This window comes from Sebastes umbrosus, chromosome 7 (genome assembly GCF_015220745.1).
Source record: "Sebastes umbrosus isolate fSebUmb1 chromosome 7, fSebUmb1.pri, whole genome shotgun sequence".
NCBI lineage: Eukaryota > Metazoa > Chordata > Actinopteri > Perciformes > Sebastidae > Sebastes > Sebastes umbrosus.
In genome coordinates, this window is record NC_051275.1 from 30630587 (window position 1) to 30655948 (window position 25362).

The following is a 25362-nucleotide window of genomic DNA, read 5'->3' on the forward strand; positions in this document are numbered from 1 at the left end:
TAGGTCACTTGTTGAGAGTAATCCATTAGGGAGACATGCTGTTATGCAACCAAATTTAGAAGCATGTGTGTTCCACATTGTACTCATTTGTTCCTCTGGACTTATTGTATTTAGAGAGAGCTGTTCTGTTCCTGTTCTGTATTTTTACGAGCTCTCTTAAATCTAACATTGATGATTTTGACCATGGGCAACTTTGGCATTTAGATAAAGAAAATACTCCATCTTGTGCACTGAGATTTGGTGATAGTCCAGAGCTGGGACTACAGACGACATGTACCCTATTTTCCCATGTGTTTGTGTCTAAGTGACCGATGGGGACAACAATTCTTGAAATTGGTCCAGTGTCGAGGGAGAACGCTGTGAGCGGCAGCCTTGAAACAAGCTGAAAGGTCAAGTGAGCAGCGTCAATGTAACGTGACGTCCACTAAAAGTGCTTGTTTTCGCCACTGACAGATTGTTGAAATGTCTGACAGCATTATGGAAAGGACTCTACAGAGAAATAAAAGGTTTTTCTTACCTTTCTCTTGATCCAGTCTGTTTGTTATTGTGTCCAAGTCTCAAGGAGAAGTCTTGTTGTGAAATCTGAATATCCGTCTACTCTAGCTCAAACAAATACGGGCGGCCATCGAATTCAAAGACCTCATCCACATTGTGGAAATCATCTAAATATTCAGCCAAATCTTTTAGATAACACTAAGCTTCTCTTTCTGTTCTCCAACACAACAAACTCTGCCCGGCTGGCACTCGCGTTTCCACCATGAATGTATTCCACTATTCCACCGTTGTCTTCCGGCAACACTGTCACAACCAAACACAAACCAAAATCACATAAACATAACTAATAAAGACTGGCACAGCCAGAACATGACAAACACAAGATTTCAGAATGAGACTTCTCCTTAAGCGAGACTCTTTCCATAATGTCAGACACTTATAATAACAATCAGAGCCTGTCATGGCAACAACAAGCACTTTTAGTGGACGTAAATGACGGTGCCAGCTTGCCCCAATTGCACCATATTGCAGCCTGTGAGCAGCTGGCGTCTACAGCGCTCTCCCTCAATACTGGACCAACTTCAGAATTGTTGTCCCTATTAGTCAGCTAGGACACAAAATACATTTAGAATAGGGTCAAGGTTGAAAAATACCATAGCTAACCTTTAAGCCTATTTTTAACCATCCCTATAAAAAGAAAAATACTAAAAGACAACAAGCCATAAATATAAAATATATTCCAAATGTCTTTTGGTTTTGTCCTCCTTTAGTATACATGTACTGTGCCTCTGTACTTCAGGTCCAGTACTTTGGCGAAATCTCCAATTTATAATGGTGCCAGAGCTCTGGCGGCGCCCCATATTAGGAGCTGCAATGGCAATGCAACTGTGCTGCATCTCATATCTCTCAAACTTGTATCTTTTCACCAGACAGATAAGTATAGAAACAGGACTTACTGGCCAACATGTATCTTATCCTCCCATAGCGTCTGGCTGTGTCTTCCTCTGCATCAGTCTTAAATATTGCCCCTACTTTTTCTCTTATTTTGGAATTTAGTCACACTATCACTTCTCTTTCTTTCTCTCTTTCTCACCTCCATGTGTCCCTTCATGGTTCCAGGAGATCATGGACCGTATCTATAAGAATGTGATGACCAAGGTGGAGGAGATGAACTGTGTCCAGCGAACGCTCTTCATTCTTGCATACAACTACAAACTGGATCAGCTCGCCAAAGGCTACAGCACACCTCTATGTGACAAGTGTGTAGATGAGTTGTTACGATGGCATTTTGATAAATAATTTCTACATCTTATTCTCAGGTTAACATACCTGCCCGTTAATCTACCTCTGCCTTCTCTGTTTATCCATCCAGGCTGGTGTTCAAGAAAGTTCGCTCTCTGCTGGGAGGTCAGATGAGAGTGTTGTTATCAGGTGGAGCGCCGCTCTCCGCCGTCACGCAGCGCTTCATGAATGTGTGTTTGTGCTGCCCGGTGGGTCAAGGATACGGCCTGACGGAGACCTGCGGTGCTGGATCCGTTAGTGAACGTAAGCAGTAGTGAGAGTCTGAAAGCAGTAGGCCGATATGGTTAGAGAACAAATAGAAATAATAATAAATCATCCAACAAATAGAGAAACTAATGACATCTCCATCAGCTTTAAACATTCCAGTCTTTCAAGCTGCTCTTCTTATTGTGGGAACTGATCGCCGGTTATGTGACTGGCCACCGCAGCATGACGTTGGGTTGCATTTCCCCCAAAGTTGATTCTGTTTCAACTTGCAGGTTTTTTTTCGGCATCCCCTGTGGTCCCTGACCACCGCTGCCTAAACACTCTACCCACATTCATTGCATTTTCACCGTAACGCCTAATTTGGTGTGAATGCAGCCTTAAGCTAAGTTCACACTACACAACTTGCTGTCTTGTAATCGGGAGTCTTGAAGTCGTGGTTTTCCCACTACAGGGGGTCAAACACTACAAGATCTTCACCGGGAGGAATCCCAGATGAGGTCTCCAAACTACGTTTTGTCACAAAAACACATGCGAGAAATACACGGTTAATGATGTGATAACATACACGAGACACATGCTGATAGCCTGTTTCCACCAGTTTCCACACTCTTTTTCAATATTTATTCCTCTAGGTGCAACAACAACTTCGCTCCTATAGTACAGTAATAGTAAGTTCCTCTTGTTACAGCCGACCCCTCCTCCCGCAGGTGTCTTGCGCTCTCATTGGCTGTAGCTCGTGGCAGCAGTGTCCGAAAGGTCCAGATATTTAGCATGTGTCTGCGAGACATCGGCTCACGTTGAACAGTTCACACATGACGCTCAAACGCAGTTGTGTGAGCGGCGAGCCAACGCCGATTAGCCTCTGATTTGGGGCTTTTGTCGGTGAGCTCAAAATCAGGGCTAAAAGTCGAGTAGCGTGAACTAGCTATTAGTGTTGTTTATCTGCAATAACTCAGTATGAGAGGACAGCAATTGTGGGAAGTTACTTAGAAACCGATGGAGTTTCCAAAACCTGCAAGCAGAGATAAAAGCAGTGGGAGGACGTGAAGACGGAAAGACAAGTTTACAGCATGAGAAAATGAATGATAGGAAAATAACGAGTAGATTTATTGTGCGTGGGTTGTGGTAAACAGACAAGCGGTTTGGAAAAATCAACATTAGCAAAAAATCATATGCTGAGAACCCAGTTAGCATCATGTTTCTTAGCCTGTTGTGAAACTGTTATATTAGATAGATAGTAAATAGTAAGATAGATAATAACTTTATTGATCCCGAGGGAAATTCAGAGAGAGGGACGTGAACATTTGTGCTCATGTTGTTTTTTTAAATAATAGAAATGACTGTCTCCCCACAAAAATGCAGACATTCCGTACTTAACCGGGAAATCCCTATCTTTTCTCTTAATGTGCGTAAACGAATACCATTCATATCTGTGCTGGTGACGACTGTCACAATGAACTGTTTTGAACTTTTGCAGCTTATCAACACATTTATCAGATAATGGAAATCCTTCCAGCTTTTCCCAGGCAGACCAAAAAATCTGAGTTGCGGTCAGGAAAACACTGTTTTGTGGACATTCCTTTGGGATGGGGTTTCCATGGCGAGGGAACAAGTGAGGTCGTGTTACTATGGTAATAAATGTCGTGCCTTGATGCTTCCTGATCACGTGTGTGTATGTTGTCTGTTCTAGTGTGGGATTACAGCACTGGGAGAGTGGGAGGGCCACTGGTTTGCAGCGAGATCAAACTCAAAGACTGGGTGGAAGGTGAGTGAGACTGATGCTTGATGAAATGATGCAGCGTTCAGTTATTATTACTTTTCTTTCTTTCTTTATCAATCCACCATTAATCATTCCCCAGGCCAGTAAGACTGTCAGTGTTTCAGGAGAGACCAGTGTAGCTAGTCCATAACCTTGTAAGGAAAGCATACTTCTTATCCTTCCACTCCTGTACAACTTCCATCGTTTTTATGTAACGGATCATAACTCATTTTTATTGCGCTCAGTTAAATCTTGATACTTATCAAGCTGACTTTATTGGCTTGCAGAGCAGAAATAGAATTTAGAGTAAACATGCTGTCAGGTTTTTTATCTCCACAAAAATTAATATGTAGCAGCATCCAGAGAACTGAAGGTTTGTTTTATTGCGTTTTCATTTGCAATCCACTGAATTTAAACCCTGCTTTCAGGTGGCTACAGAAGTACTGACAAGCCATATCCGAGAGGAGAGATTCTGATTGGTGGAGCCAACGTAACCATGGGATACTACAAGGACGAGGCGAAAAACCAAGATTTCTTTGTAGACGAGAACGGCCAGCGGTGGTTCTGTACGGGAGACATCGGAGAGGTTCACGAAGACGGGGGCTTCAAGATAATTGGTGAGGAGAGGTGGATGGAATTGGTGCTTTTACAAAATATGTACACAATGAGATTCTTGATAAATAACCATCAGTAATTTGGATATAATGACTAAGTGGGTGAAGGCAAATAATAGACCAGCTAGAACAAACACAAAGCTTTCATCCAGGAGATCGCTGTTTGTGTCCCGTGTGTTAATGCCCAGACATACCAAGCCGACATCAAAGAAGAACTAGAAGCAATGAAAGCTGACTGTTGCGTCGCCTCATGTCGCCTTTGTCTTAGCCGACAAGTTGCATTTGAACATACCGCAAAGACTACAGCTGACGGCCAGTTGGCACGTACGTTTTGCACCTGTGTGAGATTAAATAACTCTCCGCACCAGCAGACAGCGGTCGTCTGTATTCATCAGTCAAAATCAGAGTGATTTCTCTTACCGACGAGCTCTGCCGCCAATTCAACATGATGAAAAGCCTCCAACACGGGCAGACTAGTGCCGACAGTGCAGGACACACCACAAAAACTGGGCCGACAGACGGCCACCGACAGCCCAAACTGTCCGACGGCCAAAAATTACATTTACTGTAGTGCAGCCTTTAAAACCAGGAAAAGACGACAATTATGCCATATTCCAATTTCCAAAATCTTAGACGATACCTAGTCTCATATCACAATATTGATATAATATCGATATATTGCCCAGCCCTAATATATAGGTGGATTCATAGATGTAGATTACCATTTGGGGTAATCTGCTCTGTTCGTATTCTTCTACATCAACATTGTGCTTCCTGGACTTTTTCCAGATTACTTCTCGGCTCAACTTCCATCCATCATGAGGCCTTTCCACAAATCAGATTGTACCTTCCTTCCCAGAATTACTCCATAGTCTTGTTTACTTTAGTCAGCCAGAAACCCTAAATCTCCTCTGTTATCTAGATGATACTGGTCAGATATACACAGGCCCCTTCCTCCAGCTTCTTCCCTTCTTTTCCATATTTATAGATATGCACATGGAAATAAACGTGATCTTACAGGCATCTGTCTCTGCTGTGTTTCCAGATCGTAAGAAAGACCTGGTGAAGCTGCAGGTGGGAGAGTACGTCTCGCTGGGAAAGGTGGAGGCCGTGTTGAAGAACTGCCCTCTGGTCGACAACATCTGCGCTTATGCCAACAGGTAGATAGACTATATATAAAGATGGACGACAAGTCTCCACTTCAAAATATATCCCAGATACGGGGTTGCCATCATGCGCTGGTGATGTGATTTGGAGTCAGAGTCTATGCAGATCAAGGCAGTTCAAGGTCCTGCCCATAAAACCGCGCAAAGAGCAACCTAGCTGTTGTACTTAGCATCACAGTAGCTGTTTGGCTAGAAAGACACAACAACTAACCATAACATCTCTATTAATATATTTATAATCAGATTGATGTTCTATAACACAGACTAACTTGACATTCTCATATTAGACACTGTGAGTTAGTGTGTGTGTCCTAGTCTACCACATACTGTTTTAAAGATAGTTGGAGGTTGCAATCTGTCCACGCTCTGCTCAGGCATGTATTGTTTCCATTTCCTTTTATGGGTATATATCTCACTTGGTGAAGAATTGATGGTTCGCACATGTTTGTGCTCCATCACCGTATTCGGCTAAACCTTCACTCGCTAGAATACACACAAGGACTAGTGTCACTTAATAACTACACTCTGTTTTTCTTTCACTCTGACATCCCTCTTGTCTTGTCGTCTCCTCTCCTCCCGCTCCGCAGTGATGAGTCATACGTGATTGGGTTCTTGGTGCCCAATCAGAAGCAGCTGCTGACTCTGGCTGATGATTATGATATCCGAGGATCACGCGAGGAGCTGTGCAACAGTAAGCTCATGGAGGAGCTGGTCCTCAAGACCATCACCGAGGCTGCTATAGCAGGTGAGAAGAGGTCAAAGAAGAGGTTTTAACTCTATGTGTTGGAAACTTTTTTTAGGGTTGAGTTAATGTTTCGTCTTCTTCTGTCGTAGCCGAGCTAGAGCGCTTTGAGATCCCTCGCAAGATCTGCCTGAGCCCAGAGCCGTGGACTCCTGAGACAGGATTAGTGACTGACGCATTCAAGCTCAAACGCAAGGAGCTGAAAACACATTACAAGGACGACATCGAGAGGATGTACGGTGGGAAATAACAACAAGGACCAGCACAGCGATGTTCATTCTCAAAGCACAGACCAACACTTGACTCTGAACACTCTCACTGCTCCCTTATATCCTTAGCCATGAACATAAGAGCCGTCGTGACCTGAAACTGTGGTAAATTTTAACAGAAATAAGCTGAAGGATAGGGTGCTGCCAGTTCCGTCACGGAAGTAACTTTTACTTGAATTTGTAACTAAAGAAAGGCTGAAAAATAAAACTCCACCACTGCTGCCTTTTGCCTTTTTTTTGCCCAGGTGTATGACCTCTTTGTGGGGATCTTTATTGTTCAGGATGTGAGTTATGAAACAGATGGTGGGTTAGGTGATGTTGTCTGTTGAACTCTTTCTGAGTGCCCGGCCCGTTCTCATTCCCAATGCTCCAAACACCGATGCTTTGTCACGCCCGTCGGCGTTTGATACCGGCGCACAACACACCCTTTAGCGCCTGTATGAGATGCACCAGGCTTTCAATTAACTACTTGAGATTTTTCGATACCATTTTTTTCCTTCCCGATACCGATTCTGATACCTGAACTTGCGGCCGATACCGAGTACCGATCCGATACCAGCGTGATAAAAAAAACTATAGTTATTATTATTATTATCATTACTATTATTTAACAGCTGCTTACTACTGACCATGAACGGATGTGATATGATTACTATCTTCGTTGTATCGCCCGGCTCAGGTTAACCCTTTGTAAAACATGAACAAATACATACAGTTTTACTTGTTGGATTTTCCACTGTGAAATATTGCCAAATGGCTGACTTTTACCTCGCTCTGACTGCCGTTACCGTTACACTCTCCACTAGCACCGCGCTGTTGTTGTTTGCTATCGTCACGTGACAAACTACCTGAAATCAGTTCTTCTTCGCAGCAAAGAAAAATTGATTTCCGTTTTTTCTGGGTTAATAAATTATGGTATCGGATCGGTGCATAGACTGGCGTACTCGCCGATACCCATTTCTGAATTTTGGGCATTATCGGATGCATTTCCGAAAGAGGGGAGGTGGATGGGTCCAACAAACATAAGGCTTTCATCCAGGAGACCGCTGTTCGTGTCCCGTGTGTTAAGTTTCACTTTAACATTACAATCAGCTGTTCGTTCGTGTCCCGTGTTGACAACTTTCAGTTTCATTTTCACGGTACAAACATAGTAGTCTTAAGGCCAACCATGTGTTTTTTTTCCTAAACCTAACTAAGTGTTACAGGAGGTTTTGCCTAGACCTAAAGTGACGTCGGCGGACATGTTTGTTGCCTCGTTGCTTTGTGCATAGGGACACTAGATCGGTTATGTCTGTCTCTAAATCTTTCCTTCAGTTCATTTTAATCCTCTTCTTTTAACATAAATTATTTCAAATCCTTTTATTCCTGCAGGTCAGGAGACGGTTAACTCTTTTGTTTCTTTTCATTTTTCTTTTTTGTTCACATGTTTTGAGCTCTGTCACTGGTTTATTTAGTCTCCCACCCACAGTCGGACTTTGACTCCCATAACGTCTCTCCCATCAGCACATCTTGTTACCAAAAGCACAAAGTCATTTGAGGGGAAATGAGAGCAGGTCGATAAAAATGCTGAGGTCATATCAGGTCTAACAATTTTTATAATTTTATCATCAACATTAAGGCCATGTCCTTTTTTAGGAGAATGACAGAAATAAAGCACCTAATAGTCTTATTTAAAAAGAAAAGAAACAAAGATGCACTGTTGTTTAGTCTATTGTATTTTCCTACAGTGATAGAGTATACGTTTTTATGTGCTGTACAGACATCAGTGTGCACAAGAATGCACATTTACTTGCTTGTATTACAGATGAAATGACTGTGTAATCATTGTCATATTTGATAAATCGTAGAGCAATATGAAAATGTATAATTTCTGTCCAAATAAGGCAGTTGATTACGGATAGGATATAAATACAACTTTCTCAATGTACGTGGGCGGATTGAAAAATATGCACACTTTTGACAAGTGCGATTTCTGTGTGTGTGGCTAACATTAATTCTGCAGGACTGTCTTTACCAGCTTATCGTCATCTGCACGAGTATAACTAAAGTGTGTGACTCATCGAGTCTGTACACGGCACAAACATCCCTCACAATGTGACACCTGTCGCTTTTCTAATTCCTGACTGATTTTTCATTTGATGTTACTCCGTCAGTGTGTATGTACATATATACATGTATGTGGAGCTGTGACCGGCAGAGGAAGCACATGTATAGCCTCTACTTTAACTAAGCTTTATGATCATAGACCTCTCTGTACTGAGAACCTGCCTTGTAACATAAGTGCATCCAATTATTTATTTGTAATTTGCCTTTGGAAAAATGAAGTAAATAAAGATTGTGTTTGGTCTACATGCAGGAGTATTTTATTGTTTTGGAGAAATACATTTCATATCGCCAACTCTAATTAATTAAATTGAAAGTATTAAGCGCTATAATTCTAAGACAGAGAGATGATGACATTTATTTATGTATGTAGAGCTGAAACAACTGAACTGAGTGAACTCAGCCTTCGTTGATTCAATAATAGTCACTAATCCAATTCAAGCATTAATGCTCACCATGTATTACGGTATGGAGACGTACATTCCCAGTGTTGTCTGACTGATACTTGGGTGTGTCTGATTGAAAGGGAGGCGTTCACTCTAATTAAATCAATCATTTGGAGATCACATCCACCCATAGAATGACAAAAAATAAATAAAATCACTGTAAAACCCATGAACAGATGAATCGAACGCGTATTTTAAACAGCAATGAACCAGAAAAAAGATTTCCACTGTCTGTGAATTTGATTATTACGCTCTTATGAGCTTTGGTCTCTATTTCTATTTACTTCACTACTATTTTTGATTTTGTAAAGATTTGTTTTATTAAAAACAGATGATGTTTAATTTACAGTGCAATTGCAATATGTTAGATACATAAAGTTTTCCAATCTAAAAGAACTGAAAAATACACGTGTGTACAGATTAGGGCTGTCAAAATGAATGTGATTATAGCGCGTTAACGCAAATTAATTTTAACGCCATTTCTTTGACGAAGCTTGAATTTTTAGGTTGTAGCGGGCCCATTAGTACAGCTATGTCATACTAGCTAGCTTGTTGAGAAGGAGGCTAGATAACACTCCAAACAGCATGGCCATTTTCAAAGGGGTCCCTTGACCTCTGACCTCAAGATATGTGAATGAAAATGGTTTCTATGGGTACCCACGAGTCTCCCCTTTACAGACATGCACACTTTATGATAATCACATGCAGTTTGGGGCAAGTCATAGTCAAGTCAGCACACTGACACACTCCCATGTTGATAAGAGTATTAAGTACTTGACAAATCTCCCTTTAAGGTACATTTTGAAAAGATAAAAAAATGTGTGATTAATTTGCCTTTAATCGTGATTAACTACGGACCATCATGCGATTAATCACAATTAAATATTTGAATCGATTGACAGCTCTTATAATAATATATCAGTTACAGGGGTGTGGGTACTTTAACTTCTAATACTTTAAGTACATTCTGCTGATGATACCTACGTTTACCCAAGTCAGATTTTGAGTGCAGGACTTTTAATTTTCATTAGTAATTTTGTATTGTTGAATTGGTACTTTCACTAAAATAAAGGATCTGAGTACTTTTTCTACTACTGGAGATAAGAAATGACTCATTGTGAATCATCTGAATATTTGTCAATATGAAAACAATTTCCCTCACGGTGTGTCTCTGCCTGTCCCTCTCTGAATCATTCATACACTGCTTGTGTGTGACGTGGTGAGTGTACTGAAAGAAATAATTGCTTTTTGATTGTCGTCAGTCTGTCATTTCCACCATGCAACGTGTTGCGTGATTTTATTCATAGACTTTAGGTTCCAGAAAGGAAATTGAAAAATCCTGTGTGATGAGATGAGATGAGGAGATGTATTTGTGCGTCAGAGGTGTGCAGAGGCTAGATGGAAAAAATAAGGAGACTGGTTTAGTTTGCAGATATGGCCCTGCATTCTCATACACAGTTTTCTAAACAGTTCTCCTTCTATGTATTTTTCCATCACATCCCCTCGGGTCTCTTTCTGTTGGACTCGCAGTAACTTAGTAAGTCTAATATACTCATATACGCATGTGATGATTTCATTCAACTCCCTAGAGGCGTGAATAATGTTAAAAGATACTCTTAGTTTTTTCTTTTTTAACATACTGCCCCTTCAGGGCGTCCACAGACACCAAGACTCATGTTACAATCAGCCCCCGTCACGTGACTCATGACACTCCAGGGTCTCTGTATAAATAACTTCATCCATTTAGTAGTGCTGCCAAACTCCTGAACGGCTGCAAGAAGATACAAGTGGTAAAGACTCACATGAGACTTAGCTCTTCAGTTTGGTGAGTAGACAGTTTATGAGTTTGTTATTGTTTATACATTGTTTGTTAAGTTTTATATCAACTCAATACTTTTATGTTGATTTTCGGCAACTTTTTGTAAACAATTGAAAAATACAAAATGTACAGAAATGCTAAATTAAAAGATAAGTACAAAAGTTCAAAATAAAATGAACAGCATATTTTCAGAAGAATGAGATGTTGTTTATTAAAGTATCCTGATGCAAACTTAAGAATATAATTTAAAGTTATAAAAATGCAATAAACCGTAAACTGTATGCACTGAATGTCATTTGCAAAATCTCCTAGCACAGTGAAGCATTGGTTACTACTTTTTTTGCATTATTTCCATTGACCATGCCTTAGGGTTAAGGTGTAGTAAGTTCACTTTTGTGCAATACCTAAATGAGGCCTGTGGTGAAATGTAATCTTCAGTTACAAATGAAAAGGTTGAAAAAAATGTTTTTGTCCATATCATCATAATTGTGGGTGTATATACGACACTACAAATGTTTTTTTCAAAGTTTTTCATCACTTTGCAATCACTTGTGTATCAATGCTCCACTCACTGGGAGCCTATCCTTATGCAAAAAGCATATTAAGATAATTACAAAGACAGCCTTCTATCACCTGAAGAATAGAGCAAGAATTAGAGGACTGATGTCTCAGCAGGATTTGGAAAAACTAGTCCATGCATTTATCTTCAGCCGACTTGACTACTGTAACAGCATCTTTACTGGTCTTCCTAAAAAATGGATCAGACAGCTGCAGCTGATTCAGAAAGCTGCTGCTGCTAGAGTCCTCACTAAGACCAAGAAAGTGGATCATATCAGTCCAGTTCTGAGGTCTCTACACTGGCTCCTTGTCTCTCAGAGAATTGATTTCAAAATACTGCTGCTGGTTTACAAAGCACTAAATGGTTTAGGGGCCAAAATACATTTCTGATCTTCTGCTATGTTCTGAATCATACAGACCTCTCAGGTCATCTGGATCAGGTCTGCTTAGTGTCCCCTAGAGTCAGAACTTAACATGCAGAAGAAGCAGCTTTCAGTTTTTATGCACCAGATATTTGGAACAAGCTCCCAGAAACCTGCAGGACCTCCAACTCTGAGTTATTTTAAATCAAAGCTTAAAACTTTCCTGTTTGCTGCTGCTGCCTTTTATTAAACCAGATAATGATCTTATATACTGAACTAGAGCTTTTACTCTTGTGTGTTATATTCTATTTTAGCTTCTATCCTATAGCTTTTATTTTGAGCTTGTTTTCATTTTCTAATCTTTAATGTTTTTATAACTGTTTAATTATGTCTTAATGTTCTTTTGCACTTTGTTGCAATGTTCTTGAATGTTTATGTGAAGCACTTTGAATTGCCCTGTTGCTGAAATGTGCTCTACAAATAAAGCTGCCTTGCCTTGCCTAAAGCACGCGTAAAGCGTGCGTAAAGGTGAACCTCATATTTATGGATGCATTTCTGTATCTTTTCTTTCTAGTTTCTCCACGTTGACTGCACTGAAAAAAATGGATCACCTGGAGAACTCCACACTGTCACCCAAACAACTCTTCGAGCACACACCGAGCACCGCGCACTCCCAGGCGGACAAAAGCGACGGGAACGCGTACCGGTACATACTAATAGTCATGTCTTTCTACGGAATCTTCCTCTGTGGTTTAATGCTGGGCTACTTCCGCTCCAAAAGGAGAGAGAAGAGGAGGACCAACGTCTTCACGCGCCTCGTGCACGAGGAAGCGCAAAGGGAGTGGGGCTCGCTGCCCAAGAAACACAGCCTCACCTTTCCCGCCGCTGTCTCGGAGCTGCGCTCGGTGCACGTGTCCCTGCCTTTCTGCGGTGCCCACGTCAACCACTTTGGACACCTCCACTACGAGGGCGCGCTGCCATCGCCGCTGGCGTGCACGCTGTGCGCGGAGCAGAGCAGCATCAGCTCGCTGTGCTCCTCAGCGGACACGCACTTCGTCATAGAGGAGGAGTCGGACAGCGGCACGGCGGACGGGTCGGAGGAGACCGGGAAGGGAGCGTCCGAGAACAGCGCGGATGATTCAGGCTGAACTCAGGAAGCCCAGGAAAGACTCTGTGTGTGTGTGTTACCCTCCAAGGCCATAAAAGAGGTGAAACATCACCTGGAGAGAAAACCACGAGGTTCTTGGGAATCTTCATATCACAGAGGCCCAAACAGTCCAACTTAAAAACCATAAAAACTCCCTAAACCAGCATAAAAGAGGAGAAACATCACCTGGAGAGAAAACCAGGAGGTTCTTGGGAATCTTCATATCACAAAGGCCCAAACAGTCCAAGTTTCAGTGAGGGTTAAATCATCTGAGTGCCATAAAAACTCCCCAAACCAGCATGATATGATCTCCATAAAAGAGGAGAAACATCACCTGGAGAGAAAACCAGGAGGTTTCTTGGGAATCTTCATATCACAGAGGAACAAACAGTCCAACTTTCAGTGAGGCTTAGATCATCTGAGTGCCATAAAAACTCCCCAAATCAGGCTGAACTCTGCCCAGGAAAAACTCTGTGTTACCCTCCACGGCCAAAAAAGAGGAGAAACATCACCTGGAGAGAAAACCAGGAGGTTCTTGGGAATCTTCATATCACAGAGGAACAAACAGTCCAACTTTTCAGTGAGGCTTAAATCATCTGAGTGCCATAAAAACTCCCCAAACCAGCATGATATGATCTCCATAAAAGGGCTGGAACAAGTCAGACAAGACTATGTGTCCTATATGATCTGTATTAGACTGTAGTCAGTGACAGTTTAGAGGGAGCAGAATATTTGTTATTTGATGTTTTGCATGATCTCTGCTGCAAATATAGGAGAAGTAAGAACAAATTCAGACTCTGACTTCTTTAGAAATCATTTTAAATGACAAGATAATCATGGTGAGAGTGAAACATGTGACTACAATGGTCATTTTTATGTAGTTATATGTTAGTTATATGTAGGCGTAATCTATAGACAGTGATGTCATTATTCAATTTAATCCTATGCAGCTTTATTTATCCCTGCAAAGGCAGATGTATGCAGCAGCACCACCAAGTTCATCAAACACACACATCTGTAGCTATATGCTGGAATCATTAATGAATAAATAAATATAAATATCCAAATAAATGATACAATTAGATATTAAAAAGAAACACTATTTACTATTATACTATATCATGTCATTGTATAACTCTGACTGGCCTCATTCGGTGGTGACCCCTCCCTGCTGGATGGAGCCCCCTCCTGACGCCACACTGAGAAGCAGCTCAGAGCTCCGGGCTGATGACTCACCCTGCAGGGGGCTGAGTGAGAGACTGGCTTTTCTTTTTTTTTTGGGGTCTATTCGGACTGAACTTGACTTACTCTTGCCGACACGGTCTCGAGTATTGAAACATACCTGGAACCCACTTGAAAGAAACTAAAAATGTATTTGTTGTAGCTTCATGATCGACACTGTTGTTCACACACACGGTCAATGATGTGGGTTTACTTGATGAAAGCAATGCACTGTACATATTGGTTGTGTTTTTTTCACTTCATAAGGCTTCAAGAGTCTTTGTAGTGTTTCAGAAATAATAATAAATGCTTATGAATTAACACAAGCCTTTTTTTGGTGTATTTTGACTCTGATGTTTCACCAGTGGAGGGCACTCTTGTGGTGCTTTCTGATTGTGGTTTCTTTTAACAAATAAGAAAGATGAAAAGGAGATGAAGCAACGGGAAGTGTGACTCTATTATTATCATGTTATTTTTAGAGATAGCCTACATTAGATCATTAGAATAATGCAGAATAGGGCAGATAATTACTCAATCAGTACCACAAAAGCACCATCTTTGTTAGCTCATATCCTCAGTTAAACATGTCTCTGACCCTCTATTTCTTACACAGCAGACTGTGTCCCAATTATCCACTTTAAAACTGACAATGCTCAAACTTTTGCAGTTAATGAGCCTGAAACAGAATGAAGACTTATTTCATTTTGTATTTATTAGTATTATTTTGTAGGTGTGGAGGTTTATAATCATGCAAAAGACGCCCTGAGAGGATTGTGGACTCCATTTAAACACCCACCAGACTGTATTAGCTCATGTTGAATGACATAGAAGTCACTTTTCTCTCCTCTTTCAATGAACAGTTTCCTTGCCTGAAGACAAAAACAAAACAACAGGGAAAGATGCCAGGATTCAGCTTCAGGTTTTCTTTTGTGTGTTCTCTGTGCTGCGTCACTCAGCCTTGCACACACACATTCACACACACACACATTCACACACAAACACAGGCTATCAGCAGCGCTGCAGGCTCTCAGTCCCACAACTCACTGCAATGACGGCTCGCCACACCAACAACAACAATGGCCGGAGGGAATACACACATAGATTCTATGACGTACATGTATTGACAGCGTAATAGCCTTTTTAGGCCCGAAGACGTCTCCAGCGACCTGTGTGTTGCATGCGTGTGTGTGAATGGATTTCGATCTTTCTCTTCTTCCATTAAGGCATTTTTAATTTAGCACCATTGTAGATACCTCGTGTGATCTGAAAGGACTCAGAGCATCATTAGGTGCAACAGCTGGCAGGAAATTAAGCATTTTGTTTGAGGGTTTTTACTTCAAAAATCGTTATCCTTATTTAACTTCGGTCAGAATTTCACATTTTAAAGATGAGTTTAGGAGGAGTTAGCCTCAATTTTATCCCTGGATTTAAGACATTTCTCTTAACAAGCGAAGCTTAGTATACTGTGTCTTTAAGATATACAGTATTGGAGGTTTTTGTGTTTTATTGTCATTGTACATTGAATCAAAGTAGATTCAATGTCGCTTTTTTTAGACACAGAACCGAAAAAACCCTTCTAATGTCAAAGTGGAAACACATCTCTGCACAGTGATCTAACTTAATTACAAATATAAACTACAAAATACTTGTTTGCACAAGTCTTCATGCCCTCCATCTGAGTATTTGGTTGAGGCCCCAGTGTGGATCGGTCTCTATCAGATTTGCTGCAATTTTCCTCTCATTCTTCTTTCCTCAATCTCTGTTAAATTGTATGGGGATTATGAGTGAACCGCCTTTTCCAAGTCCAGCCACAAGTTCTCAGTAGCATTGAGATCTGGACTGTGACTCGGCCTCAGGACGTTAACACTGTTGTTTTTAAGCTTTTCCTGTGTAGCTCTGGCTTTGTGTTTGGAGTCTAAACTTGGTATTTAGTCTGATGCTCAGTTTTGGTCTCATCAGACCGTGGAGCTTTCTTCAAGCTGACTTCAGAGTCTCTCGAGATATCAGGAGGGGCTTTCTCTTTGCCACTCTCCCATAAAGCTGGTGAAGCACCTGACCATTGATGGCAATGTCTGTCGGTTGTCAGTTGGTCAGTCCAAGGCTTTGGTCTAGACTGAAACACGTCAACATCTTCTATGAACGGATGAATCCTAATGGCTAACGGCTTTAGTGATCCACTGACTTTTCATCTGGCCACCATGACGTTCACATTTGAGGTTTTTAGTGAAAAATCTCAACAACTAGTAGATGGATTGGCATGAAATTTGGTTTGTCATCTAGCGCCGTTATCAGGTCAACATTTCAATCTGTCCAATACTTTGGTTTATACCCAAATATCTGCAAAACTGATGGCATTCCCTTCAGCTTCAACTGTACTTTGTGTTTAACAATAATTTGTTAATATTAGCATGTTAACCCAAAGATGGCCAAAGCACCACTGTGCCTAAGTACAGCCTCACAGAGCTGCTGGCTGGAGACTCTTAGTCTTTGTCAGATTTACAGCTGTGCCACACTCTTTCCATTTCTTCATGATGGATTTCATTATTCTCCGAGGGATGTTTAGTGTCTTGGAAATTTTCTTGTCCTTGTTCTTGTTTTCTTTGTCTTGTCCACAATACTGACTCACCAAAGGTCAGACCTTCCAGATACTGGTGTATCTATACTATAATCAACTGACAGTTCATCTCCATTTAACTAATCATGTGACTTCTGAACCAACTGGCTGCACCTGTGTTGATATAGGTGTGTGCTATAAAGGAGGCGACATGTATTTTGCACTATTATATTTGGAATTCATCTAGAGATTTGTCACTTTCACATCTATTTCTGTTGATCAGTTTAAAAAAAGCCACATGAAACCTACTTTGATTCATAAAAATGTCAAAGTGTGAATTGCTGTGAAAGGAAGAGCTAAAGAGAGAGACAGAAGCATTTCTGTATCTCTCCCTCTCTGTCTTCCAATCTTCAGGGCAGCTGGACACAGACTTGTTGAAGCATTTTAAATCTTATTTCCTTCACAACATAAACACCCCACTGCATAATTCATGTACAACAACCACACAGTGAACCATTCATTTATTATCAACAAGGAAGTTGAGGGGGAGGCACTGCTGTGTCTCTTGCAAGGTAAACTAAGTGCAAGCTGCCTCGTCCTCTTTCATGGTGCAACAACAGCTGTGTGCGTGTCATGTAGAGATAACAGAAAAAAAGGCAGTTTTTCTCAGGAGAAAGAAGGAGTAAGCATGGTGAGAAAAAGAAGCAGATGTGATGCATGGAGTGTCTTCTGCACCGTGAGGCAGGATGTTTGTCATTAGTGTCCCCCTGTGGGACTCGGTGGTGAGGACTGTGTCCTGCCTCAGGCCTCACACATACACGCCATTAATGAAACTGGAAATGAGTCACTTCGAACCCACCAGTGGCGGACTCAGGCTGTCTGAGGGGCAGGGGCGATAAAAATGAAAAGGGCACCAGCTGCATGCAGTGGGGCACCAGCACGCAGAAAGTTTTCTAGCATGCAGGGTAGGGATGTGACAGGGAGGAAATTTCCCCACCAGTTGATTAACTCGTGACAACACCGGTGTTACCGATTATAACGGACATTTTACAAGAAAGATGACGGTCAATATATGTAGCGCGCTTACTTTGATCTTTAACGTCAGGTGGCTGTGTGTCTGCAAAAATCCAAAACCCAATGGAAAAATCCCATTGTCTTTTGTCAAGGGAACCCAGGGCGATGCTAACTTCCTGGTTGGCCTACAAAAATACATCATCCCTAGAGCACTCTATTGCTTTAAAACAGTTGGTATCGATATCAACCTAGAAAAAAAACATAAATGTAATAACCGTTTTCCGCCTCCCTTATGAAGCTGCTTGGCTTTTATCAGGTGGACTGATTCAAACAATCGGTTTTCAGCTGACATGCACGCCTGCATCGGCTGTGATAAATCACCAGACCTTTTCTGGGTCATGGAGATTGAGCAAATTATAATATGACATCGAAGCAATTACAGCGACGTAGCAGGACTGCTCAGGCTCTCACCGGGGCTGACCGTTATTAGTAAGGAACAATCTGGAAATCTACTTAACAGGTAACTTCACATGGTCAAACAGCGTAACGGACGCAAGATTACTATCATCTTAGTGATGCAATAATTATGTTTGAATACAGTTAATGAGGATAATATAACTTAAATTAAGGGTCTTACATTATTTTCATTCCCTTGTTCTATTTTTGGAAATCTAATCTATAGCTGCCCCCTTATCACAACTCACCTTCCTTTTTCACCCGTCTTGAGAAGATGAGCTGACACATCTGAGCTCCATTATAGTCTCCTACCGTTGCATATTACAGTATCCTGTAATCCTGTTTACTGTGCTATACTGTAGCTCATATGCAAAGTAATAACGCAGTCTTTGGAAGCAGCTGCGCCGCCGTGATAGAAATGTACTCAGAGACACGAGGCGCCGCTGATGTGCTTATTATAAGACTTTCTGTGGAGTTTTCATTTCGACTCTGACCTTTTGATCTTTATCTCGGAGACTATTAGAGTCTAACCTTAGAGAGCTTCTCATTATAGTGTGTTTGTTTAATGCGGCATTCTCCTGAGCAAATCATAATGACTATTTCACACAATCACAGGCGTCTGCACCCGTCTGTTGAGACTTTTAACCTTGACTGAATTAATGAGATTCTGGCTAAAAACGGGATGTGTTGGCATGATCCTTTACAGTCTGCAGTACTATCCGTATTATAGGTTTGTGTACTGACCTCCTCCTCTTTGAACAAACTGTCCTTCTGTTTGTTTTCAACATCAACAACGTACACTCACACAAACACCTGTCAACACGAACAGAAGAGAAAGCAAGTGGGCTGAAATGTTTGCTTGTCCGCAAGTGAAATGCATTTCTGTCAGATAGCCTTGCTTTCCTGTACAACAAACAGCAGTCAAGAGTCAACCTTTTACCTAATGATTGTTACTATGGAAACGCAAGCCAAAGGCTAATTTGCATATGTGTTGCTGGTCCGGAGGGATCATCATCGAGTCACAAAAGAGGAGAGCTTCCAAAATACTGAATACATGAATAATGAAGACAATTAATGGCCTAGATAATGTAGATTAGTCTACAGAGAGACACGTATTTCATTCTTGTGTTGGTGGTCGAATGGAAAATCAGTCTGATAGTGTAGATTTAGATCAATATGCTCTATCTGCTGGCTTTGATCCTGAAAGCATAACACATCTCTAAATAAATGCCAATGTTGCTCCATGTCTGCTGGATGTGTCAACAAGCAACTTTTTTTAACACCTTTACCATACCATACTTTTACAGCTTGTTCCGCGGTTGTGTAACGGCAGGATAATTAAAGGAATAGTTTTTAGGATATACACTTATTCTTAATATCAATCTACTCATCTCTAGGCAAGAAAGCCAATAACTGTACTGTACTGTGTATGGACCGTAGACTGTATATAAGATGGACATAGTCACCGTGACATCATCTATTGGTTTGTAGACTACCGTTTGGAAGCCTTGAGTGCGGCATTTTGGCCATTGCCATCTTGGCTTTTTGCAACCAGAAAATGAAATGAGAGGGTGGAGCTAAGTACAACCAAACACTGAACTTTCATGAACTGAAAACACTGTGAAATGGTTAAAGTTGTAAGAGAAAAACAACTCCCATACTGGACAACGCCGTGGTAGCAACCTGTCAATCACAAGGTAGCCACGCCCTAAAGCATCCCCTGCTTTATGGTCTATTTGACTCCAAATGGGACCATAATTTACTAAATGAACATCATGCTGTATTGAAGAAGACTTGAAACTAGCGATTGAGACAATAAACTCATGTTTACAATGTTTACTGAGGTAATAAATCAAGTGAGAAGTAGGCTCATTTTCTCATAGACTTCTATACAATCAGATTTCTTTTTGCAACCAGAGGAGTCGCCCCCTGCTGGCTGTAAGAAAGAATGCAGGTTTAAGGCGCTTCTGCATTGGCTTCACTTTTCAGACGGAGGTTGCCAACTGGTAAGGACAAAGAAATGTCATAAATTCATAAAAGTTTCCTTTCATCGGTATACTGGAGTATTTTCCATCAAACTTCCACTTTTTGACATTTGTTCCAACGCACTCTTCTTAAAAGTACCACAGATATGTGATGTCTCCCTTGAAATATCATGTCACCCACTGCGTGAGCTGTCCCTTTTCTAAGAGTCTGACTAATGTGAAACACTGGGGGTGTGTGTGGACATGGTCATACGTGTGACATCAAGCCAGGCGTAGCAAGTCCTACCCTGGTCTGAAAATACTTGGTCATGGCTTTGTTAGTGCTTTGTGTGTGTGTGAAGCTTCATTAAGTCAGTGGGAGGTGTTGTTCTTTCCTGCCAGTTTTTTCCTGGATCACTACAGTACTAATGAGCACAGTCATAGTTCACTGTCAAAGTGAAGAAAAGCAAAATGTCCATTTATTTCTCACTGGAGCTCACTGGACCAAAGCCAGCCCATGTAGCTGCACTCTAAAATCCTCCTCTTGAATGGGAATACAAAGCAAACGGCATTAGGCGGCATGGCTTTCTACCGGCTAAATACACCTGTCTAATGAATAGCAAATTGAGCTACGGTTAATTACGCACTCAAAGACCTGTCCCCTATAGGCTTGTTACCATGACAACCATACGCCAATGCAGGAGTCTCCATCATTATCTGCGTGAAAGCTGCACTCTGTTACTGTCACTGATAAAACACAAGTACAAAAAAACAGTTAATGCTTCTTCTAGTCTACACGTTGTGTGACTGAGCTGCATCCTGTGACTGGTGTGGTGTGTGTACTGAAGTCTGAGTCACATTTATGAGAAGCCCACTTTACTGTGGTGCACACTGGCACATAGTGTGCTGATAGCTGCTACATGTGGGAAATGTTTCCCCCGCGGAGGGATTAAATGCCTCCAATATCTCCGCAATGTTGCGACAGCTCTGTCGATCCGTACTTAAGTCTGCGGTACAAGGAGGCTAATTGTGTATTAACTTCCATATGGTATGAGTAATTATGAGCTAAAATTTCATTCTGCATGGGTTTATAATCTAATACAGCCTGTTAATGTGACAACATCTTGAGTGATGCACATAATAACACCTCATTATTTCATCAATGGGTGATTTTATTAGCTCAAAATGTTACATTACTACTAATCAGTTTAGCGAAAGAGTGCATTATTACATTCTGGTAAGGTGTTAAATCATCAGGTGAGTTATTACATCATCAGTATTCATAAAGAACTTTCCGTGAGGTTTAACGGATAGCCTTGAAGTAAAGATTAAAAGAGTAAAGTGCTTTGTTAAAGCAACAGTGTGTAACAATACAGAGGATATATTAGCAGGAATTGAATATAATATTCATAACTATGTTTTCATTAGTGTATCATCTGAAACTAGAAAACATACAGAATCCACTGGTGCCTATCTTGTCGTGAAGGAGGCTAAATAACGCTCCAAAGTTGGGCTAAATTTTGGAGAGGAAAAACTGGCATTATTAAAGGGGTCCCTTGACCTCTGACCTAAAGATACATTAATGAAAATGGGTTCTATGGGTACCCACGATTCATTCTCTATTTTACAGACATGCCCACTTTATGATAATCACATGCAGTTTGGGGAAACATTTGGTTATTTTCGTCTATACTAAAATGGTGTATTTGAATATTTCTGCATACTGGGGTCCCTAAATAGTGTTGGAATTACATGAATTGGGTATCACTGTAAAGCTGACACTCTTTTGGATCCAATGAGCCCAACTGTATTCATGTGAGATGATGTTAGTCCCCATAGGAGCCATTTCATTGTACTGAGACTATTTTTTTAAGCTTGACCTCACTGTATAAAATGACCTGTGGTTACATCTACGATAATCACAGCCTCATGAAACTTTACAGCAACAAACTGCAGACCTAGAGCATTCAGCAGATGGATGGCTTTCCTAGCTTGATTGACAAATAGGGGGTTTCTGAGCAGTTTCCAGAACAGAAGTGCTCGCCATCCAATCGCCAAAAAATGCAATTCTTGCAGAAATCTCCACATGTCAAAAGTTTTTGATACCAAATCACAGCACGACTTTTTCTGTGGTGATCCTCAAGGTCTTGGTGTCTTAATGTGGTATTTTGGAGGGACTATTGATCATTTTTATCAATTCTCAGGTGGTAAAAAAAATGATTAAATTTAGCACCAAATCTGTGTAACAAATGGTATCAACCAAAAAATTGCTGCAACAACTTATGAGACATAATAGAGCATGGGGATGGACATCATATACTTCTGTCATAATGTTCTAAACCCTTACACACAATTCATTTTAAATAATTAATTAACTAATGTTTATTTCTGATTTATGACTAGAACAATTTGACACACAGTGCTGAGCTGCATCTCAAATTAATCTTCGGCTTCCCAGCTTTCAGATGATGTACACCACTTCAATGTGACATTTACTGTTGACCTGCTATCTCCCCCTAAAGACCCCCGTACACCCCTAAAAAATACAAAAACGGGTCTATTGTTTCTTATTAACATGCAAGATCATGTAATATCATGTGCCTAATTAGCAGCATGCAGGTAGCAGCCTTCAACGGCGAGCTGCTGATGTTGTAACTGGCTGTCTTGGGACTAACTGCATAACAACAGTGTGTACAGTGGCTGAGTGGAGGCAGACTGTTTATGTGGCTGGGTGGGTCTGCAGAGCAGTTATTTATACTAATGAACAAGGTCTGTGCAGAGGTGAGGGGGGGGGGTGACAGAACAAAGTAGAGAAAGATGGAGCGAGTCAGACTGAGAGTGAAGGAAGAAGCAAAGACTGTACAAATCTAAGGAAATGGAACATCAAGAGGAAAGAGTACAAGCCAGCCATTTTATTGAACTGCTGCCACACACACAGAGACTAATGCAGCTGAACTGTGTACTAAGATTAAAACAAACCAGAAATACATCAACCTGCTGCTCCCCCGTGAAGAAGAGAAAACAACAAAGGAGCTGAGTTGTTTGTATGTCGATTCACAACCCCCCAAATCATACATTATTATGTCTTCCTTTCCTTCTTCTTCTGCAGTGTTACTACGTATTTCAGAGGCGTTTTCCCTATGGTAAAAAAATCTGGAGAAAATACTAGAGATGAAAATGTTCACATTTAAAGCTGCACCTATGTAGTTATTATATTTACAATGGAACAAATGATGCATGCTGCCATCTGACAGATAAGTGATTATTGTCTGTGCTGCCTGCACTTTGAAGGCAAACACAAACTTGAATGAGTGATTAAATCTTTATTATGTTATTGATGCTAACACTTGCATCTGTTTAATTAAAGTTTTTTTTGTTCACGGCATTACTTTGATCTGTTGTCTGTGTTTGTGTTGCAGGGGAGAGAGAGAGAAGGAGATGCAGTATACAATGAAGCACCAATGAAAGTAGTGAATTATGACTCATCCACTCAGGGTATTTATAGCACAGACAAAGGGACAAAACAGAGCAATAATCATTAGGGGCGGATGTCACAAAATGATAACTTGCATGGAAACACGGTTCTACTCAATATCTTCCTGCCTCCAGAGGAAAGATGAATTAAACTAAAGAGAAAAAAGAGTAATAAATCCTCCGATCTACGACAACAAAACCTTCCAAAATGGCACATTTGAGTGTTTTATGATACTCCACTGGTTAGGGTCAAGGAAAGGTGATTATTGTTAAAAGAAACCAATTTTGATGGTTGGTAAGAGATGGAATGTGAAAGGGACATTGTACGACACTACAGTAAATACTGGGGTTTATCTTTAATCCACTCATCCTGCTGAGGAATCCCTTCTTGGCCGCTCATATCTGTGATATCGTCCTTTCAGTCTCTACTCAGAGCTTGTGAACACAGGCTACACGTTCTCATCCCAACTCGTCCCAGATGCTCACGCTTTGTCAAACCCCTCGGCGTCACTTTTCGGTCGTAGTATACACGTGCTTAGTGTTGGTAATCAAACAAAAACACTTGCTTAGGTTTAGGCAACTGTAGGGGTTCTACTTTGGTAGGTTTTGGTTATTAGCAAATTAATTAATAAATAATAATATAATTATTAATATTAATAAAGATTATCAATAAACATTAATAATAAACGGGGCACCACCCTGGAATCAGGGACCAATGACCAAAACGTTAATATAGTCTCATTATATATGCTAAACTATCAATTTGGAACGTTGATTAATAATTAAATTAATAACTATAACCAAAATAGATAGTAAAGGATGAAGGATATCGGAGTTCTTGACATAGCAGAGGTTGGCATTATTCACTCTTGTGCAACATTAAACAGACCAGCATGTATATTCCACAAACATTTATTTACAAGATAATAAAGGTTCAAAACACAATATTAATCTAACTAAATAACTAAACTAAACAAACCAAACAAAGTGTGTGTGTGTGTGTGTGTGTGTGTGTGTGTGTGTGTGTGTGTGAGAGAGAGAGAGGGGGGGGGAAACAAGATGGGTTCTTGTCTCAAAATGTCTGTATGGCCTACAAACAAAATGGCGGGCACTGTAAAACTACAAAGATGGCTGAATCAAAGATGGCTGAATCAAAGATGGCGGAATCAAAGATGGCGGAATCGAAGATGGCGGAATCAAAGATGGCCATCAGCATGTCACCACATGACCTCTTTGTTCTTCTGAGAAGAAGGACAGAGAGGGGGGTGATGTGGGGTTAAGATTATCTGAAGCTGTATGTTTATGTTTAACTAATTCACAGTTTCTGTATGTGATCTTAATGTGTGTTAGATATGCAGTGGGTTAGAAAAGATGGTTAGTTGCATGCAAGACCTTGTCTATGTGAAGCATAAACTAAACACATCAGATGTGGCGAAGCCAGTTACCCAGATATCAAATACAGATAAATCAACACAGTCAAACTCAATGAATAACATTAAACCAAATCAATACAAGTACTTTCTAGAAATCAAAGTTGGACAGTCTTGCTCAGCCCTGTGCGATTGCTAATGCTAAGGCCCAGTACGTTACCAATCCATGGAAGAAAAGGGTTTGTGATTCCATGTGTTGAAGTTGTGGTTCCAAGTCAAAGAGGTCGTCTTTGCTGTTAGTTTGGTGCTTTCTTTGCTTG

At 40.8% G+C, this 25362-nt stretch overlaps 2 protein-coding genes across 3 annotated transcripts in view; both read left to right on the top strand.

The window, feature by feature from the left end:
• Positions 1-6776, top strand: part of acsl3a (acyl-CoA synthetase long chain family member 3a) — a 32141-nt gene extending 25365 nt beyond the window's left edge. For both annotated transcript variants that reach the window (XM_037776304.1, XM_037776305.1), the window contains exons 9-15: positions 1615-1754; positions 1868-2040; positions 3695-3769; positions 4192-4380; positions 5423-5537; positions 6131-6288; positions 6378-6776. In XM_037776304.1, coding sequence (XP_037632232.1) covers positions 1615-1754; positions 1868-2040; positions 3695-3769; positions 4192-4380; positions 5423-5537; positions 6131-6288; positions 6378-6535 — 1008 coding nt within the window. In that variant the 3' untranslated portion in view covers positions 6536-6776. The remainder of the gene's footprint in view (positions 1-1614; positions 1755-1867; positions 2041-3694; positions 3770-4191; positions 4381-5422; positions 5538-6130; positions 6289-6377) is intronic.
• A 4031-nt stretch (positions 6777-10807) lies between these two features.
• On the top strand, positions 10808-14531 carry kcne4 (potassium voltage-gated channel, Isk-related family, member 4). Its single transcript, XM_037774315.1, is given in 3 exon segments — positions 10808-10835; positions 10838-10928; positions 12417-14531. Coding segments are annotated over 3 exon segments (693 nt in total). The 3' UTR covers positions 12991-14531.
• Positions 14532-25362: the final 10831 nt, after the last annotated feature.